General features: G+C 39.0%; 1 protein-coding gene across 4 annotated transcripts in view; it reads right to left on the bottom strand.

The window, feature by feature from the left end:
* Positions 1-22,246, bottom strand: part of KCNIP4 (potassium voltage-gated channel interacting protein 4) — a 460,638-nt gene that overhangs the window by 177,596 nt on the left and 260,796 nt on the right. The window contains exon 1 of one of the 4 annotated variants that reach the window (XM_053577832.1): positions 15,636-15,923. The exons of 1 other annotated variant lie outside the window; for it this stretch is intronic. Coding sequence is in view for 1 of the 3 variants with exons in the window: in XM_053577829.1 (XP_053433804.1) it covers positions 15,563-15,674 (112 nt within the window). In the remaining 2 variants the exon portion in view is untranslated. Of the gene's footprint in view, positions 1-15,562; positions 15,924-22,246 lie in introns of those variants that run through there. 2 more of the 4 variants (XM_053577833.1, XM_053577829.1) reach the window with 2 other exon arrangements.

Here is a 22,246-nt window from a genome sequence, read left to right as displayed (position 1 = left end):
GTGAGCCAGGGTTACTTAATTCCTGTCCTAAATTCTGGCCTATATGTAGGCCTGGCCTCAGACTCAGAATCCGTATTTATTGGATGCACCTGCTGACTTTTTGTGGCTTGTGCAACATATAAGCCAAGTCCAAGGACGAAGAACATGGCACCCTGAGGAAATCCCACTACTGACACCATTCGTACCATCTGTAAGAAAGAAGTGAGTTCTCTAAGAGGAGCGATAACTCATATCTGCCACAGTACAATGTCCCAAACCACCTCTTTGTCCTTGAAAAATTCCCCTCCATTTCCAGTCTGAGCAAATTTCTGTAAAGAAACTGGCAAACTTTCCTTACATAATTATTCTAAGAGTTAAATTATTCCCTAAAGAATAGACACATTCAGGTTTCTCTGGAGTATATTAGGATGAGATCTATTTTCGTGGAAAAATTTCTCTACTCAGTCATTGGCAACAATAGTTCCCATTATTGTAAAATTTGTGTTTTTGAAATCTATTAGCAAGGCAGGTCAGCTCCGCACTTCGCAAAGATTTTGCAACTACAGAATTTCTTTGCTGATTTTGCATTTTTTTCTTGAATACAGTTATGAAATGCCAAGTTATATGTGGGTTTTTTGTTGATGCATTGTAAAAGAGATATACAACAATACTGAGGCTGGTTTACTATATAGAGCATTAAACTTTTAGTCTAAAAATAGTTTGTGCAAATTTTTAATGAGGTACATTTTCAAAGAGAACTTTAGCTGTAACCTCTGTTGTCATGAAAAAATGCATTTGGCTACTTCCTTCTGTGTCTCCAGGAACAGTTACGGTTACAAGAAGGAGTTAGTCCTGAATTTTTACTCAAGTGATGCTTAGAAACTTCTGCTAATTTCAACTTCAATGCACCAGTGATATTTAGGAATTGCTGAATATAGTGAAGGCAGATGTAGGATTTGAGTATCTGTCCACGTGTCTCTGTCTTCTAATTATTTTATCATTATCCATTTACCCCTGTAATTTGTTTAAATTTGGAATCACATCAGCAATTTACTTCATGCTGCCAGGTCTTTAATCTTCTCTTGTTTATTCATTAGAGAATTTCTATCAGCCAGATCATTAATAACTATACATCTGATCACATATAGAGCCACTTATTTTCTTAATTCTATTCAAATGGATGTCTAGGGACATACTTGATTCCAAAAATACTATCTTGATCTTACTAATTCAGGTACCTTAAAGTATGTCTACATGTATCATAGATATTTAGAAAAAACCTTAGCAGTACAAGAAAGGTTAGAATAGAAAAAAACTTGAGCTCTCGCTTTGGAAGACTCTGGGGTTGATTCCAGTTTTATTGTTTGCTAGCACATACACTCATCAAGTTACTGTGCAAATTTGAACAAATTTCCTTATCCATAAAAGCACATACATACAATATCTATGGACTGTTTGATATGTAACAGAACTGAACCTACTGAAATGTGTGACAAAACGTATTCACAATCAGGATAAAGACAATTAGGTTTTTGTCAACTCTGATCATGTTTGGATTCTTTCTAACATATAGTAACATAAGGAGAATGAGCACTAAAGTAACCTTCAGAAAATTTGAGTTACAACAATAAGCTCTAGTATTAAATAGGTACCAGGGCATAAGTATGGGATGGGCGCCTTCTCTCAAGATCGTTCATGCTTCAAAATCACCCTGTGACATTGTAATTATGATGATCCTCACCTTACAACCAAGACAACAGAGGTCCAGGGAGGTTTGATGATTTGCATGGGACACATGGCTCCCTCGTTTCGGGGGCTGTTCTGCCTCTACAACAAAGCTTTACCACTAATTCACTAAGGACAACTCATTACTTTATCATGACTTATAACACGGGAGAGCTTGGATTACTTTCATATCCTTTTACTCAAAGTATCCATGATTCTTGGTTCCAGACTTTGCCACATGAACAAGATGCCCCACACTTTTATTTGAGATGAACATGGCCCTGCATGTTTACTTGAGATGAATATGGCATGCCTTTAAAAAAGACATTATCTCCCTCCCTGCTATTTATAGTCACCTAAGTAGGCTGGTCATAGTAGCTGTTGCCTGTAATCCCAGTGCTTTGGGAAGTTTAGCTGGGGGGATTGTTTGAGTGCATTGTTGAGTTCAAAATCGGCCTAGGCAATATAGCAAGACCCCACCTCTATATAAAAAAATTAAAAATTATCTGGGCACAGTAGTGCACACCTGTAGTTCTAGCTACAAAGGAGGCTGAGGTGGGAGGATTGCTTCAGCTCAGGAATTCAAGGCTGCATTGAACTATGATTACATCACTGTACACTGGCCTGGGCAACAGAGCAAGACCCTGTCTCAAAAATATTAAAATAATAAATAAATAAATAAAATTAAGTCATCTAAGTAAAATGTATCTAGTACTAAGGCTTAGGAAATATTTATTTGAAAATGCATAGCAATGATTTTATGCTGGCTATTTTTCCTCCTTCATATGTAATCTCAGGATTTACTTCATCTAGTATAAAAACATGCCCTTTTTTTCTTTAAATGACCAATCCCATGCTTATTAAGTGCCAGGACTGATGGTTGACATGGCTGTGATGGTTGCTAAAAGTTTTAGCCTTTTTAATAAAGGGACTGTACCTTAACCTTAACAAGAGAGAAGAACAAGGTGAGCATCTTTAGGCTATAAGGGGAATTTCATACTCAAAGTTCAATTCCAAATACTAGCTTAAAGGCATTAACAGTCCAGCCTTAGCACACAGTTTCTTGGAATCACCAACACCCTTTAACACTGAGCTTGCCAATATGGTCTTTAGTGACCACTTTCAATGCATCCCCTAAACAGCATGTACTGACCAGGAAGTTAGCATAAACCACTGGGACAAGTAAATTTATCTGACCCCTTCAGAATTCAAATTGTCTCTGTGTGTGTGTTTGTGTGTGTGCGCATGTGCATGAGTTTAACTTTGAACACATCAAAGCATTGAAAGTCATTGGAAACCAAAACTGAGTGTTGGGAAGGAATATCTTCTTTCTATTACAAAAGTAATAAACAATCATTAAGGAAAATATGTAAGTTAAAAAAGAGAAATTAAAAAAACATAGTCCTAACATTCTATGAATAACTACCTATAATATTGTTATTTATTTACACTGTTTTTTCAACATGCATAATTTATCCTTTAAAATTAATATACTTAATAATACTGTATAGATTTAATAGATACATATATATGTTAAGAGACTTGAAATACTTTATTCTCTTGTCCTGTTGAATTCTTCTTTTAAGACTTTATCCTAAGAATATAACTTTAAATATAAAAGCAACTTCATACACAGATTTTATTACAGAATTTTCCAAATACTGAAAAAATAGAAATAATTTACATATTCTAAAATCAGGATTTGTATACTACACCACATCACACACATTTTTAGAATGTAATGGAGGTATTTCATCTAGTATAAAAGATGTATAATTTTCAAGTACTTATGCTCTAACATTGAATAAAAAGCTATATGGAATTTTATAATCCATATAGTATTATTAAGAATATTCAGTATAAAATATCAATATACGGGTATAAAACCAATGTAAATAAAAATACTATTAGTGGTTATTCATAGAATGATGGGACAGTGTTTTATTAATTTTTTAAATATTTATTTTCCTTAATGATTATTTATTGCTTTTTTAATGGAAAAAAATTTCTTTCCAACACTCCGTTTTGATTTCCAATGGCTTTCAATGCATTGATGTTTTCAAACGTAAATTTGGTTTATTGATCTATGAGTATATAGATAGGCATACAACTTACACCTTGTCTTAGTACGACCCTGTTGTTCTCAATGCAGGGGGGGTGATGTTGCCCACCCATAATTCCCCAGGCTTTGGCAGTGCCTGGATACACTTTCGGTTGCCAGAGCTCTGGAAAGGGGCTGCTGGCCTTTGTTTGGTAGAGACCAAGGGTGCTGCCCATCATCCTCTAATACAGAGGACAGAGCCACATCAAAGAAATATCCAGCCCTAAGTTTCCATACAGCCAAATTTGAGAAGCCCCAGGTAAAATAAAATGCTTAAAAATTATTTCAGTTCAAGACTGCTATGGAAACTCTGTCAGGTTTATCAGGGAATCTCTGAATAAGCTTGTCTATCTATCATCTACCCAACCATCCACTCCCTCACACAATGCAGAGGCAAGTGCTCTGCCTGCGTGGTGCTTGAAGTTTAACAGAAGAGAAAGACATAGACATCAAGAGTTTAATGCAGTTTGAAGTGCTAGGATGGATGGGTTGGGATGACAGAAATGAGCACTTAATCCAAGCAGGTGGTTCAAAGGAGGTTTTCCGGAACTGAAGGTTCCTAAACTGAGCTTAAAGGATAAAGAGGCGTTAATCAGGTGAAGACCTGAGGGAGTTGTGTTCTAGAAGGAGGGGTATTCATAGAATAAGGAAAGGCGTGAGGATGAAACGTCATGAAGTGTTTGCAAACCAATGAGGAGGTGATCGTTGAGAGCACACGACGGGCCCAGGGAGAGTGAGGAAGAAGTGTGCAGGCTTCAGGCCCAGAGTCTCCATTTCTCTGTCTTTTTGCCTGAGGAAGTCGGGATAAGCATTTCAGCAAGGAAAAATTTGAGATAAGAGTTGCAGTTTGGGAAGGCATTTCCAGGAATACGAGAAGGGAAGGGCATTTTAGAAGTCAGAACAGTGCCTAGGAGAATATGGCAGTTGAAGCCAATACAAGCAGCTCTGGGAAACTTATTGCCATGTGGCAGAAACGTGAAGTTGGATAGAAGGAGAAAAGGGGTGGAAAATGGCCAGAGTTGAGACCGCTCAGACAGACGTGGCTCTAAACCCAGTCTTTTGTAATATTCAAAGACACTGTGATTTTATTTTGTAGGTGATAGAGAAAAGCTGTGAGTACAAGCTCATTCCCTACATTACATGTCTTGGGAGGACATGATCTCATGCTGGAAGAGCTGAGGACAGAGTTGAGATAAGACCAGGACATTGCTTTAAAAGTACAATCCATCAAAGATGCAATTGAGAAACTGGGGTAAATAGAGGCACACCTCAGAAACAATGCGGGTTTGACTCCAGACCACTGCAAACAAGCAAAAGTCACAATAAAGCATGTCACATCATTTTCGGTTTCCCAATGCAAAAAATAGTTATTTTTTACTATATGGTAGCCTAGTAAGTGTGCAATATAGGCATAATAAAACAGTGTACAAACAAGCGCTCACTGGAGTAGCACTTTTAATTTCTTTCAAGAATTATTTCTTTCTTTGTCTTTGCAACTTGACTATTTGGCACAAAAAGCCCAGCTTATGTCCTATTTTAATTTTTGACATGCTTTCCTCACTATGTTCATAATTTTTTAGTTTGTGATTTAAAGTGAGAGACACGTGACTCTTCCTTTCACTCGAACACTGAGAGGCAATTGTACGGTTATTATTTGGCCTAATTTCAGTTGAGGACCAGGGAAGCCCAAATGGAAAGAGAGAGATGTCCACAGAGCAGTCCACACAATGTTATTTGTCATCTTGTGTGGGTGCAGTTTGTGTTGCCACCAAACACAGACAATAGTAACATCCATAATCATAGATGACCATGGGACAAAAAGTGAACACACGCTGTTGGACAAATGGCACCAAAAGACTTGCTTGGCAGGGTCGCCACAAACCTCTAATTTGTAAAAAATGTAGTATCTGTAAAACACAATAAAACAAGGTATGCCTGTTTTATTGAGCCTGAGTAATTTGGCTCTGGACCCTGGGGAGATACAGGGAAAGTTCTCACTGTACTGAAGTAGAGTATGCCCTCCTGTCTAGCTGTGGAGAAAATGAATGAATGAATAAAGTGGTGTGAGGGACAGTGCAGGAAGATTTATTATCGTCTAGTGTTGCATTTGCTGCACAGCAGGCATCAGCACTAGCTGAATTCGGATTGGGGAGGAAATATGATATTAGAGACAGGGTGGGTTTTGCGTTCAACTGATATGGGGAAATAAGGTTTAATTTGTGCAGGAGAAGGCATTCTGGAAAAGGGGAATAATGTGAAGTCAGGACTAGAATCCTTGAAAATGCTAAACTGTGTTTTATCAGCTTTCAGTAGTTCTCAAAGATGCAGGATGCTACTGCTGGAAGTGTCACTCAGATTCAACTCAAAGATCATCTCTGCAAGACATTCTGATGCTCCTATTTTATAAATTGGACTGCTCAGTCTCTCTTTTATGTTTCTTCTGATTCCTACATAGATGTGAGACCAGGGAAATTTACTAAACCATCTTATTTGTAAATTCATTTGCATGTAAACCCCTCTTCGCCAAAATTGGGACTTTGAGTTCCCCATAGCTAGCATAGTGCCAGGTATGCAGATCACAAATGAGACTCTTTTTATCATAGATGATTGAATAAAGGACCATGCTTGCTAATAGTCATGACTGATATGAAAAACAAAGACAGTAATAATGATAACACTATAATTTATAACCAATGTTCATTGAGCTCTCTGGGCTAGGCACGGTGCTGAGCTGAATTTTAACAAATCATTTAACTTAACTCTCATGGTAAGGCTATTAGGTGACAGCTACTATTTATTCTCCTCATTCTACATATGGGAAACTGGAGTTCTGGTGGTCTTGTCCAAGATTGCACAGCCATGAAAAGGCAGAGCTATAAATGGAATCCAGGGTTGTCTCAGTTCAAAGATCTTATGCACTACTTTTGTATCTCTGATTTTCAGAAGGATTCAAACTTCAGATGATGTAAACATTCCAAATTGTATATAAAATCAGCACATGGTACCCCATAAATGCAGTAATGTACACAGTTAGGATCTAATAAAAAAATGTGTGGATTCAACATATTTACCCCAGACTCAGAAGATCAAATGTAACACAAGACCCTGAGCACCGATTTAACTGGAAATGTTGAAATGTGTCTTTAACAAATCTACTACGTAAGAGCTTACAAACTCAATGAAAAGAACATAATGCCACCTTGTCCAAGAGACAATAGAACTGAAAATTAAATTCAATCTAACCCAGAACACCAATCCCTCATTATATGACTTATTATATGACAAAAGCCATATAGATGGCTTAATTATATGACAACCATCTAATTTGGTCTAGAAGTATAAAATTAGAAGGAGGGAACAATTTTATTTAGCTAATACCTATATGCTAATTCAAAGCACTGGTGAAATTTGGGAGATAATTACACCAACCTACGAAAACAGATTAGATCCCTCGTTTACTCATGACACTGAGGGCTTAGAACAGGGGGACAGTTCACTGTCCCTCAGACCGTTGGAGGGCTGGACTATAGTTTAAAAAAAAAAAAAACATGAACAAATTCCTATGCCCACTGCACATCTCAAAAAACAAAACGGGAACAATTACAATCACACTGCCCCATGTGGCCCGTGGGCCGCAGTTTCAGGACCCCTGGCTTATAAAAATATAGATAAGTTTCCAAAGGGCAAGAGCTTCTCACCTGGAAACCCCCTTCTCACTGTGTTCCTTAATTTCCGAGTCTAGTACAAGAGCGGGCAAATTGCACCAGTAGGTCAAATCTAGCCTGCTGCCAACTTTGGCATTGTGTGGCACCTAAGCATTGTTTTACATTTAAAATAATGGTTTAAAAAAAAAAAAAGTAAGAAAAACCAAATACTAGTTCCATGTCACACATAACATGTGGATGGAATTCGAATTTGAGTACCCATAATGATTTATTAGAACACAGCCACTCCCGTTTGTTTGTGCATTGTCTATGGATGCTTTTGTGACCAACCGAGTTGAATAGTTGTGACCGACTGTGTGGCCCACAAAATCTGAAATGTTTGCGATAGAGAAAGCTGGTTGACCACTGCTGTAGAACGAAGCTCACAGGTGCCAAGCAACTCAGGGAAGAAGACTTTGCAGATACCATGGGTTTGGCCCTTCATCTTTTTGGCTGACTCAGTAATTTTCCAAGTTTGCCTCATGTAAGAACTTACTAGAAAATGTGCATTTTCAGGTCCCAATACCAGATTTACTGAGCCAGAAACTCTGAGGGTGGGTCCAGCAAATTGTGACTGACAGGTCATATAGGAGATTCTAATGTACTCCAAAGTTTGAGATCTATTATTCTTTTTATTATTATTATTATCATTTCAGGTTGAGATAAGGGTACAAATGTTCTGGTTATATTGTTTTCATTTCTAAGGTAAAGTTCAAGGTGTAGCTGAGCCCTTCCCCCAGGAGCCATGCTGAAAGCCCTCCCACTGTGGCCATTAGGTGAGATCCACTATTCTAAATCAGGAAATTGGAACATGGTACCTGTCATTCAAGATCACTGTAAGAAAGGACGTTTATTGCCTCCCATTTGTGGATGAAGCATGGAGCTAGATATTGCACTTACATTTTTGCATTCTCTATAATAATCTTGAAAGGTTGGGATCATTAGCCCTGTTTTTACAGAAAAGGGAATTGATGCTTAAAGGATCAAGTAACTTGTTCACAGTTATTGCATCAGGATTAGGCTCAGATCCACCTGGTACTGAGCCTGCACTCCTCCCCCTCACCCCACTCTGCTCTCTTCCTTATTCTGCCTGAGAGCCAGAAAGAGCTAAGCTGGCTTATCAGCGAGGTCTTGCTGTTTTCCTGTTGGATATAAACAATTTCTTAGAATACAAACATCAGATAAGAACACTCTGGGTCTAAGATTAATCGATACATAAGCAAGACCACTCTCTAATCATGTTTGAACAGGGCAATCAGATGATTTCTAAATCACAAAAATGAGAAAATATCCTCATATCCCAACTAATATGAGTAATTGCTGCTGCCTCACCAGTTACAGTTTTAGCCTCTGTCTAGTCTTCACTAGCTGTAGATACCATTGCAAGTAATCCTAGAATTACTCTGGCTTCCTGATAGCATCCAGTCCAGATCAAGGCCCTGCTTCCTTAAACATTCTTTAAAAGTACCTAAAAGAAGCTCAATGCTCCATAATAAGTCCTGTCTAACACTCTTTCTGAGCCACTCTATACTTCCCCATGGGGTGCAGTCTGTCTTTCTCTGAATTGAGCAATGAACATAAATTGTTCAACCACAGGAGTGTTTTTCTGAGGATTTTTGGGTGGAGGGTATGACAGCAATAAGCCCTTCCTCTGTCCCTGTTCTCCACCTTCCACCCTTCAGTTAAAATTACAGCTCTCCTCTCCAAGATGGGATAAGGAGCAACTTCCAAAAGCAACCAAAACTGGGCAAGGATAGTCCCCCCCCCAAAATCACTATCAAGGACACTGCCAGGTCTAAGCAGACACTTAGTATTTGAAATAAATTAATGGTCCTTTTAATGCTAATCTGATTATAAGAAATGATTTCAGGAAACTACATGTCTTTTTAAAATACAATTCCAATTTTAGTTTCCCTTCTCTACCTGCCAAAGTCTTTTGATCCTTGCACTCTTGAGACTTAAAAATGTCACCATCTTCTTGTAGCCTTCCTAGAAAACTTTCACATGGATGAGATGGTTCTTTTCTCTGTGTTTTCTAAAGATTTTCCTTTTTCTCACCAGAATTTTTCTTTCTTTTTCCCTTTTATTAAGTCATGTATACATAGATCATGAATACATTTATGCTTTTGTGAGGTAAAATGTGTTGGTTTTTTTTTATACAATTTGAAACCAATTTATAATTACTCACATTTTCTTATGAAAGATAGATCACAATCACCAGAATTTTTCATCTTGGATTAGTTATTTATGAACTGTTTGGCCTCTAACAAATTCTAAAACTTCATCAGGATAGTGAAACACTCAACTATTTTCCACTCCCTTCCACACAGTAGGTACTTCATATGTTCCTAGCTCTAGGGAACTAAAACGGCTGCTCTTCCAGCCAAACCAAGGCTCCTCTAATCTGGGTTTTTGCAGCCCATGACTGGATGTTTCAACTGAAACTACTTCCAGGCCAGGGGGTCTAAAAAATGGCAGCCCCAGATACTTTTGGTATGTGGATATCTTTACCCCGCAGGGGGATTTTGATGTAAAATTTCACTAAAAGAACAAAAAAAGTAGAAGTATTAATCAACTAAATCCCATTTTCAGCCTACAATGGGAACTTGAAAGTAGCATTGGAGGGCCTCATTCTCTGGTACCAGTGTAATAGTACACTGGTACTATCACTGTATGGAAGCAAATGATGTTTATGCCATACTTTTCTTTTGTATGATTTCTATTCCAAGAATGTGCTAAAGTGAACATAATTGTATGATCAAGGAGAAGAAATAAAACTATGTTACCTTATCTTGTATTTTTTTGTTATTGTTCTAGGAGTTCCATATGGGTATCATGTCCTTGTATTTGTATGTGGTGTTGGCTCATCCAATGTTTTCTATATTGTAGTTGCATAAGCACCTTTCTTGCATATTAATTTAATAAACTTCTCTTACCCATAAAAACCCAGCTTAGAGGTCACCTCCATAATGAAGTCATCTCTGATTACTTCTATTTCTTCCACTTGAACTTAATTCCTTTACACTCTTTGTGAACTTACTCGTATCTATTTATTTACTATGATGCATTACATTTTATTTGCTTATATTTCCTTTCTCCATATACAACTAAGAGTCCCGTAGGGGCAGTGACTATCATTGATTTATCTCTATCTCTTGGAGACTAGCATAGTGGCTGGCATAAATGTAAATAATCAGAAATATTTATTAAATGCAAGCTATTGCTGAAAATAAGTGGCAAAGTATTTGTAATTATTGAATCAAAATAATGATTCATGGCAGTTCATTATACTATTTTCCATCCTTTGTTTTATGTGCAAAATTTCTAAAATGAAATTTCAAAATTACTGAAGACCTTGAAAGATGTCAGATAAAACTAGCAGAATTTTTAAGTTCCTACCACAAATGGAGCTACAGCTATGACCTCTGTGTTCCCCTCATTTCTTTATTTTTTCATAAGAAGGATATTTAAAACCAAACAATTTTCCTCAGCAATAAAACACAATTATGGTATTTCAGAACAGCTTCATGCCAGGGATATCATATTAAATGAGAATTTCTGGAAAAACTGGAAACTGACAGTTTACACTAAGTATTTTCCTGAGGAGGAAATTCTGTGGATTTTTGCCCTGGTCTCTCACCTGAATTGCTACAGAAGTATAACTAGTATCTCTGCTTCCATTCTCCAACCTCTGAACGCATCTTCACCTACACACTAGGTTCACCTACCTTAAACATGGTCCTATCTGTTCCCCAAAGTTCAATGGCTCTTTCACTGCTAGGAAATAAGTTCACCCTCCTGGTGTTGAACCCCAAGTAATCTGTTTGGCCAAAGCCTTCATCTTAGTGTCTGAGATCCATGTGCTACAAGCCATACAAATTCACCATCCAGGGATCCCACTCACTGTTAGTGCTTAGGGTCACAGCTCATCTCTTTGCTCAGTCTGAAATGGTCTTCTCACACTCCCCAATTCAGGAAATACTTCTCCCACTTCCATATCCCGTGTAACTATTTTTTCCCTCTCCCAAACCATCCCTGAACCCCTTTCCAGAAGATGCTACCCCACCTGTGCTTCTGCTGGCCACGGCTTGCTTGGCCCTATGTCCAGCATATTTCCTTCTGTTTTGTTTGGTAATCATTCTCCCTTACTAGAATGTAAGCTTGCTGAGGGTACTTTCTTTTAATGTTCATCTTGCATTGACACATCATCTCAGTCAGCCCATGATAGAGGACCCCTGAATGCGTTAACATTCAATATAACAATATTACATGCTGAACCATGAAATGATGAGATTAATCTCATGAGTGTTCTTCCTTATTCCCCTTACCAACAGGATATGTGCAAAACTTCAAATCATTATATGAAAATCTCATTAGTCATTTTATTCCTCTTTACAAATTGGTTTTGCTTTGTAAGTCTTGGATTTCAATTAAAAAAGAATTAAAAAATAAGTCTTTATCGAAATTAGAAATTAATTTAAATGGGAACACTGTTTCTCTTACCCTTTACTATCCAAGGATAATGCTTGCCAGCCTTACAGATAATACCAAGATAATATTACTTTATTTCAACACTAATACAGACCCTCTCATTCACATTGACTCAAAAATATTTCCTAAATTATTTAATGTACAAAATCATGCTAGGGAAAATATGATGGGACTCTTGAAGTAGTAAAGTTTCGTTTCTTTCTAAGAACAGCGTATAAACTCAGTGTTGCCTAAGAGAAACTTAACTGTCTGCTCTAGTCCTCATCATCTTCACTTTTCCATCAGCAAAAAGAAAACAAAGGTGAAAGAAAAGAAAAAAAAATTGCCTGGCTTACTATGGGCCATATTTTTTAGTGGTAAAATCTCAGTGACGTTTTTAGCACTCTATATTGGAATAACCTTTGCTAGCCTTTAATATTTGCAGCTAGAAAGATTGAAAGCCTGATAATCTATTTTTTGTGTGTGTGGTTTTCACTTTAGCTCCCTTTTTTTCTTGATTCTCTACTTGGCCAGTGATTAAAAAAAAAAAATCCAGATTCTATATCCAGATAGAAATAGAAAATTGTAATAGTCTGAGAAAACACAGGCAGAAGGCTTAGGCCATAATTCTCAAGTTCTTACTGGGCCTCATTACTGGACTCTGTCTGGGCCAGACATTCATTGCCATGTGAATATGAGTCTCAAATACTCCAAGTTCTCAAGTGTAGACCTTAGAGAGAAAGGAGCTCGGGACCCCATTTGGTTCACTTTTGTTCTAATCCTTCCTTTTATTTGTGTTCACTTTTGTCCTAATCCTTCCTTTTATTTGTGTTCACTTTTGTCTTAATCCTTCCTTTAATCTATAAAAAAGGTCCAGCTTAGCTGCTTGCTTATGTCTCATGCTTGGGTTGGGTTCAAAGCTTTGTAGAAATTACACGGCTACTCTATGATCTTATCCATATTTTCTATAAATGTATTTCCCTCAGATATTTCATATGTTTTTTTTTTTTTCTTGCAGTTTTTGGCCAGGGCTGGGTTTGAATCTGCCACCTCCGATATATGGGGCCAGTGCCCTACTCCTTTGAGCCACAGGCACTGCCCTATTTCACACGGTTTTAATGGCTGGTTCAAGACAAGATTCAAGAATTCATAAAATTCCCCATGTGTGTTTTTATTTATCACCTTCCTAATATTAGGAAAGATTTGGAAAGGAAAAGTATTCCGTAATAGGAACAGCACTAGATAGGATTCAGTAATCTTTGGTTTGGATTCTGCCTCCACCACCACCCGCCCCCCCCCCCCAACTCATTCTGCTTTATGATAAGTGAGTTAACTTATCACCTATGTCTAGTGAGAGTTGTATTAAACTAGCACCTCATAGCATGCATTTCAGGAGAAAGGACCAACATATTAAGTAAATACCTCATGTATGGTGGTAAGCTGCATTCTTGTTTTTTAGCATGATCAAGGATTCTATATTGAATCAAAAGTTTCCCCAGCTCACTGGACATTCTGTATAGTATTCTATAAAGATGTAGGCGTGGCTGTACCTATAGATAGTGAGGAACATCTACATATATGTGTACAGAAATATAGATTCAGATATGGATAGGTATAGCATTTGTGTATCTATCACAATATTTCAGATCAGCTCAAAAATTCTGTAATTCCAGTCTAGGGGTGACAAGAGGTCAGGTTTCCAATTCTTTTCATACTGTTGGAACTCAAATTGGAAGTTTGAGTATGAAATCTTCAGCTTCAAATGACATAAAACAGAGCTTGAAGAATAAAAGCTAAGTCATTGCAAGGGGTCTTAAACTTGAGACTTTGGACATTGAATTTCTACATCATCATATTGGCAGTGAAAGAACCATGTGCTGTCCTCACAGTGTTGTGAGAGCTGACTTCCTCAAATACTCTGAAGTTGTTCTTCAGCACCTCAGCCTGGAACCAACTACCTTGAACACAGTGTGTTAAAGTTGGGGACTCAACTTGAACCCTATGGCTCAACCAAGTCCACAAAATAAAAACCAACATGGTGATGAAATGAGATAGAAGTATATTATTCTAAGCATAGAAACTGAAGTTATTCCTATTTCATTAAGGCACCAACATGATTTCATGGAGGCAGAAGTCTCAAGAGAATGCTAGATTCTTGTCTAGCATTGGAGAAGCTTGCTTATGCGTTTTCCTTCAGGGATGAAATAAAATTCCTGTGTGATATGAGAGAAGGAGAAAGAAATCCTGATTTCTGAAGTTTTGATCTCATTGCAGTATTATTTTTAGTGTGGCTAAGTTGAATTTATCCTAGATTGAGAATGCTTTAAAGAAGATAAAAAAAAACTATATGAGAATTTATTAAGGCCTTAGGTTGGTCAAAACGGTTCCAACCTAATAAATGTGTTTTGCAAGAGAAAGAAGGACTTTCTGAAGATAATATATGTTGACCATTGTTAACATAGTAACAGAAACAACCTGTATAACAGATGTAGTTTGGGATGCTGTCATCTTAGCTATCAGGTCTTAGCGTTTGTAGGTAGAAAAATCACAAAAAGCAAAGGTGGGTTTAAATATTTCCACCTGTTCACATTATACACAACATGAGCATTAAGAAACTCAGCAATAAGTAACCATATCCTTATCTGGACGGAATATTAGCAAGAATCTCAGGGATTTTGTTCTTTCACATGGGAAGAAAGAAAAACTTGGATGTAGAATTGATGTCAAATGATTTAGACTGTAATGATTCAAAGTATGTTATTTGGTAACAACAACAACATTATTTTATGAACATGTGTGTGTTTGCATGTGTGTGTATTCAATCATATATAAATATATTTTAAATAGTCAAATCAAAGTTAACCAACTTTTTTAACTCTCCAATTTCAGAATAACAAAATTCATTGTGGATGGCAAAATAAAATTTGCATTAGATGGTTAAGTATTCATCTGTGACAACAATGCTATCCTGGGTATATGGGTTCCCACTCAGGAGACAAATAAGCAAACAGGATCTCAGGGAAATGCTAATAAAACACTTTTGTATTAAATGTTCAAAGCTCCCTTTTTGCTTAGCACCCATTAACTCAATTTTATACCAAAGCTCACCCATTTTATATCATCATCAACAACCCAGTCCACCCCCGCACCTCCTAATTAATGAGGCACACACAGAGATTGCCCTCACTGATCAAGATAACTTTTCCAGAGGATAGAATCACTAAGGACATGAAAGCCTGGTAGCCAACATGAGCTTGGCAACCCCAAACCAACCCCAAAAAACCTGTATTTTTACCCCTTAAGAGAGAATCCCAACTTCCCAGCTTGGAAGCATATTTCTCCCACAAAGGCAGCATAAACCCTAATAGATTTCAAACAGAAAGAAAACGATGCTCTATCCCTTTCCTTTCAACGTCAGCTGTCTACAGAAACCGAAAGGAAGGTTCACTAGGCTGCTGTATGTCAAGCACGCCTGTTTTACAAACTTTTGCTTTGGTATTAAGCCTTCTCAACTCCAGCAGCATCTGTATCCAGTTCTGAACCAGATCTGACCCACAGCACAGACTGGGAGCGACCACTTTACCTTCCGAAAAATCAATCAGTCCCAGCAAATGAAGCAGCTTCAGAGATGCACATATAATCACAACAATACCCACTGTTTGCAGTCCTTCCGACTCCCACTCCAGAGTCAACATCCTCCAAGCTGGCAGAGCATCCCAGCTTCCCGACCCCTTTGGAGCGGAGGGAGCTGATTAGAGGATGGGAGGAACGTCTGGCTTGGAACAAAGACTTGCGAGGGGAAAAAGTGAGCAGCTCCTCGCAGATGCACCGCGCAAAGCAGGCGGCCCCCCGGGGTGAGGACAGACCTGGGCGAAAGTCCAGCCCCTCATGCTGATCCTGGCATTTGCCTGGCGGGCTCCCCCAGCCACAGAGCGCTGACCTCTCCACGCTGCGCTGCAGCCAGCCAGCGAGTGCTTCGACTTCAGAGCTGACGGGGACACATTAGTGGGAGAACTGGAGACTTTGCAACGTCCATGGGGAGAAGGGACACTCCCAGGAAACTTGCCCTGGAGAGCACGGAGGCGCTTCTTGCGCTGAGGATGCGAGGCTGAGGCAGACCTGTCTGCGCGCTAGTTTGCTGCCTGGGAAGCTTGCGAGTGTCCAATTTCTGCAATAACAGCTGCTCTCTCCTCCCTGAGTCTCCTCCGGGAGAAAGCTCAGCCCGCTCTCTGCACGCTAGGAAAAAATCAGCGGCTGCTGGGTACAGCCCCTTTCAAAAAGCTCCCGTGGAAGTCCATGGGCAGCTTTTCTAGGGGAAAAAAAAGTATCAAAGGAAAAGATCAAGGATTCGGTGACTTTGTTAAGCCGCCCCCTGCCGCTCCACGCACTGTTCTGGTGCCCACTGACAGCTGACAGGTCGGGGACACTGTTGGAAGATGGATTTAGTCCTTACATTTACAAACATGGGCGAAGGGTGGGGCAGAGCAGTGCCTTGTAGGAACTTTCATGTTCAGTAACTGCCCCGGGAGGGTGGGCACCACCACTGGCCTTTAAACTAAGTCTAGCCTCAGACTTCCTCAAAGCAAAGTTTTATAAACTTCCCTGGTAACAGAAAAGATCCAGGGCGCTTGTTAAAAACAGCGGATCTACAGTTTGATCCTGCAATCTCATTACTACCTACCAACTAGAAAGAAAAAAAAAAAAAGACATTTACCATAGGGACATTTGCCCTCTAATGATTTGTTTGTTGTTGTTTGTTTGTTTTGAGTCAGAGTCTTGTTTTGTCAAACTCAGTAGAGTGCTCTAGCATCATAGCTCACAGCAACCTTAAACTCTTGGGCTCAAGTGATTCTCTTGCCTCAGCCTCCCAAGTAGCTGGGACTACAGGCGTGGCCACCATGCCTGGCTATTTTTAGAGATGGGGTCCTGGTCATGTTCAGGCTGGCCTTGAACTCATGAGCTCAGACAATCCACCCAGCTCAGTGTCCCAGAGTGCCAGGATTGCAGGGGTGAGCTACCTCCACAGCCCGGCACTGAAATGTTTGTAATAGCACAATTCACAGTAGCAAAGATGTGAAAACACCCCAAGTGCTCTTTAACCAATGAAAGGATTAATAAATTGTGGTGTATGGATACCATGGAATGTTATTCAGCCATAGAAAGATGGAGATTTTGTATCTTTTGTAACAACCTGGTCAGTTTTGGAGAATATTCTCCGGAGCAAAGTATCACAAGAATGGAAAAATAAGCATCACATGTACTCAGTTCCCAGGTGAGACCCAAGGATTAACAAATTCATTCTCACATGAGAGAAAAACTAAATTAAATTACAATGAGGTGAAGGGGTTGGATAAATTCTCACCCTAGGGGAACACTGCAGGGATACATAGGTATATGGCATACTGCCTGCGGGAAGGACACAACTACAGAGGACTTTAACCTTGTACAAGCCATTTACATAGCCTAATTATATGTGCGCTCATACTAACCTGAAATTAAAAAAAAAACAAAAACAAAACAAAACAGAAAAACACTCTTTTGTGGACAGCCAGATGCAGAGCAGGCTGTGTGTGTTATTGGAGGAGATGCTCAGGTGACTCTAAACCATGATGCCTGGGGTGGGGGTGTCCCCCAGGGTCCCATGTCCTGGTCTAGGCCAGACCTCTCCCAGCACCAGGGCAGCTTTGTGCAGACGGCCACAGGCTCGAGGTGGTGCCAGGGCCACACTGGCTTGATCAAATTCTGCTGGTGATCCCTTTTCTGCTAAAGCTAAATTTGACAATGGAGGTGAAGAGACCAACCTGGGCAGTATATGAATGGGTTTTTTGCCAGCTCTGCTCACTGTAAAACTTAAGGGCATGCGAGTAACATTGCAGTCCCCTGGTGGCACTTTCAGGCTCTGCTTCTTGCTTTGTGATCTTCCACAAGGCATCTACGTACTCTGAAAACAATTTCTATTCTGTGAAATAGAGACTGCAACACTTCATTTAATGTTCTCCATGTAAAGAGAATTGTGGGAATTAAATGTGGTCATGAGAACAGTTGACATTTACTGAGCCTTTACTATGCGCTCATCAATACTATAGCAATTTATCAATATTGATTTATCCCCACAGCACTATTTGGTGGGCATTACAAGTGTCTTCATTTTATTGGTAAGAAAACAAAAGCATAAAGGGGTTAATTTACTTGCCAAGCTGTGGTCATCTTGCCTGGAAGTCAATAGACATTCATTCAGTCATTTGTTCATTAACAATAATTAAATGGCTTCTATGGGCTTTGAATGGTGCATGAATGATAAAACAATGTAAAGTGCCCACCCCCTAACCTTGGATGGCTTATGGTTAATAGGAGAAGCAGGTATGAAGTGGAATATGACCAAGAAATACACCAGCCCTTACACCGATACCTTTGCATCTGATAGTGCCGGGAGGGAAAGGCAGTGCAGTCGGGGAAAGTTTGGTGGTGGTGACAGCAAGGAGAACACAGAAGGGGTGACCATCCTTAATGGGAGCTTGTACCAAGGTTGGAAATAGTAGGCCATGCTCACGCTTTGGGGTAGGTAGATCTGAGTTAAATCCTGGTCTGTCTCTTGCTTGACGTATGGCCTTGGGGAAACATCGCTATCCCTCAGGCTCCGTCTTCTCAGTGTACAATACCCAGTGTCCGCTACCTCCTATTTATAGCTGATGTAAGAATTAGGAATTAATTGAGCCTGTGTGTCCCCGGGGTCTATGCTTGGCACATGGTAACAGTGGGGTTCGGATGGAAGTGCCAGCTCTTCAGTGTCTCAGCAGTGGCTCTTTGGAGTAAGTGACTTTGCTTTTCCCTGGTCCTGTGACTCCTGCTTCAATCTTCTTCCCACGAAGTCTTACTGATTACCCTAGCCCACAGGGAGCCAGAAATGTACATAGGCTAGCAAGTTTGGCCCAATAAGGTTGTTTTTCATTTTGGATAATATATTTATGTGAGATATCCTTGTATCCATCCACACAACCACCCACTCTTTCAAAGACTGCATTGCATTTATGTCAGCAAGCTAATGGAGGCAAAGTAGGTCTTGGTACTTGATTAGAAAAGAAAGTTTGTAAGTAACTATTCTCTGAAATATCCCCCAACATATAGCTATACAAAGTTAAAAGTTTAAAAATATATAGAAATCAATTTGATCAAGTCAAATGTAAACTGGTCTTTAAATCCTCCAGAATACCGCATCATAGTTGAAAATAAGGGACAGAGAGGGGTCACACACTGGGAAAACCAGAATTCAAACAGTACTTTGTCTAACTTTCAAATTCAGCAGGTTTTTCAGCAAATATTTACCAGTCGATCTCTTGATTTAGACAGTTAGCCAAAGTATTTTAAAATCACTACATCTAATTTCTAGGAACGAAATCCCCATCACCCTTGAAATATACATAAAGTCCCATGGATGTGATTTTGTTGATCTCAGGCAGGTTTTGCCCTTCGGGATAGTGGCCCTTCCAATTCAGGATGTCAGCTGAGCATTGTGGAGGCACAGCCCCTACCTACCCACATGGACCACCTCTACCACTTGTTTCTTGAGTTCTTTCTGTTAGTTTTTGCCACAGAATCTTCTGACTCTGAAGGGTGTCAGGGACTCTTTAACATGTACTCATTGCATTAAAGTACACAGCTATGATTTAATTAAAAAAAAAAAGGAGGGAAAAAACGATTTTGTAAGGCAACAGCACCATAAAAAGAATTTCTTTCCCTTTCTCCTTTCTCCTTTCCTGTTTTGTTTTAAACATAGTCTCAGTTGCCCAGGCTAGAGTGCCATGGTGTCAGTCTAGCCCTCAGTAACCTCAAACATCGGGGCTTAAGCAATCCTTCTTCTTCAGCCTCCCAAGTAGCTGGGACTACAGGTCCCCACCACAACACCCAGCTTATTTTTCAATTTTTAGTAGAGAGGGTCTCGCTCTTGCTCAGACTGGTCTCCAACTCCTGAGCTCAAAGGATCCTCCCACCTCAGTCTCCCAGAGTGCCAGGATTACAGGTGTGAGCCACTGCTCCTGGCCTTATGATAAGAATTTCATGCTTCATCTGAAAAGTCTAGGGAAGTAGCAGACATTTAGGAAAGGATGTTTGTCTAACTCTAGCCTGGGAAAGAATGGTTGGCTGCATATTATTTTAAAAAGTAAATTGAGAGATGGCTTAATTATTTTATTTCAGTAATTTATAACCAGTTATAGATAAATATGTTCTGTTTTTTTCCCTCCTTCCCATGCTCTTCCACCTCTGTCCCTGTTTTAAAATTACAATGGGCATCCAGCAAAATTCTATTTTTCATATCAAGGGCAAAGAATCCCAAAAAGTATGTACTATCATTTCCTATCCACTGACTCTGAACCAGGAACTGTAGTATGCACTTTACATGTATAAATTAGTTTAATCTTACCTCAAACCAATAAATTAGGTGTTATTGTCACTATTTCAAAGAAGAATAAAAACCAAGGAGCACTAAGATTAAGTTATTTATATAAAATCAAATCTGATAAGGGATAAGATTGGGATTTATTCCTGATTTACTCCAAAAATAATAGTTATGAACGTTTATGGAGAACTTATAAGTGTCTATTCGAAAATTTAAGGATATTAACTAATTTAATCCTTTCATAGTTTCCTAAGATTGATATGATTACTCCGTTTTCAAGGAGAAAATTCAGGCTTTAAAGGCAATTTGACTAAGGTCTCTTAGATCTCATTTAGCAGAATTTGGATTTAAATGTAGGTTTACTGGTGCCAGAGACTGCACACCTTCCCATTCACCCCTCCACTCTGAGGCCTCCCTGCACTATGTTGAATGGCTCTTTAACTGGGACTCTGGTTAAGGGTCTTGAAAGAGAAATATTGACAAGACACTCTTAGGAACATAGAAACTCACTCTAAGAAGGTATGTTCAAATCGATGGAACAGTCTAAGAAAGAGAGAGAGGGTCAGGGAGCAGACTTTGAATTTTCTTGCACCAAATCATTGTGATCCTTTGAACAATCTCAAATAGGATGATTTCCCTGGCACCTAAAATTGGTCATTTTCTTCCTCTTCACTGTAGCTGCTGTTTAAAATTTTACCAGGAGATGTGCTCTGGTTAAGAAATGTTCCTCATACCTTTGATGCTATATAAATACAAAAATAAATGTACCAAGTTTGAGAAAAATATTAAAGTCAGGTATCTTTATGACCTACCTATTTCCTCTCCAAAAGCATATATGGAAGGACGAGGCATATAGGAACTAATTACATCAAGTTTAAATGTAAGATTATTAGTCTATGAAGGGGATCAGAAAATGTGACTTCAAAATATGCCACTTTAGCTTAAGGATTGTCTTGAGCTGAAGGCAGCTAAGAAACACAGGAGAAGCTCTTTGCCTTTTATTTTTTGCTTATAAGCAGAGTATAAATATATCAGTTTCTCTTTGTACAGCTATCCCCCTCTGCTGTCCTGTATCAGGAGAGGAAAACGACCCTGAGCACTGAACAGAGAGTAGGTATGGAGTCGGGTCTGCAGAACAAATCTTACTAAAGAACTCTTATCTTCCATTCCTTTCTTCCCCACACATTTGCCTTTCCAAAATTTACTATCCTAGAAACCCAAAGCCCTGTCCTTTCTCCAGGAGTTATCGCCCTTTGTTAAAATGTTTATTTCAGTTCTCATTTCTAAGTACCCTTTGAGTTACTTATCCCTGAGTACATTGCATATGTAAATGAACTTGATTTGTTTTCTTTTTTCTGTAATTTGCCTTTTGTCAGTTTAATTTACAGGGCCAGCCCTGAACCTAAATGGGTAGAGGTCCTCTACATCTATATTTGCGTAAACCTTTAGAAATCATTTAAAGATCAAATTCATTCAAAAAAAATTATAGATGCTTAAAAATGAGCAAAATTGTCTTATTCAATGCCAAGGATTTAGGAAGTTGACAAAGGCGGCTTTGAATTCTTTAGCTGTGTATAACCCCTGCCTTACTTAGTACAGGGAAATGAGATAATACATTGAGAAGTTGAAAAGAGGTAAAGTTTTAAAAGAACATTTCTCTCTCTCTCTTTTTCTTTTCTTTTGGGGTCAATAGGAGCTAAGAGAAGCAAGTAAGTCAGCAGTATGGTTGGCATTGTCTGGAAGGTTCCACTGAAGAAAGTAGCCTGATCTAGGTCTTTAAAAAAGGTGGGGAGGAGTGACATTCCCAGGAACTGAAATGGATATGCACAAAGGCTGTATTTATATTCATGATAGTGGAAATGACCTCACAGG

This window comes from Nycticebus coucang, chromosome 23 (assembly GCF_027406575.1).
Source record: "Nycticebus coucang isolate mNycCou1 chromosome 23, mNycCou1.pri, whole genome shotgun sequence".
In the NCBI taxonomy this organism is placed as follows: Eukaryota; Metazoa; Chordata; class Mammalia; order Primates; family Lorisidae; genus Nycticebus; species Nycticebus coucang.
Note: the sequence above shows the minus strand (reverse complement) of the source record. Positions and strands in the feature narration are given on the sequence as shown.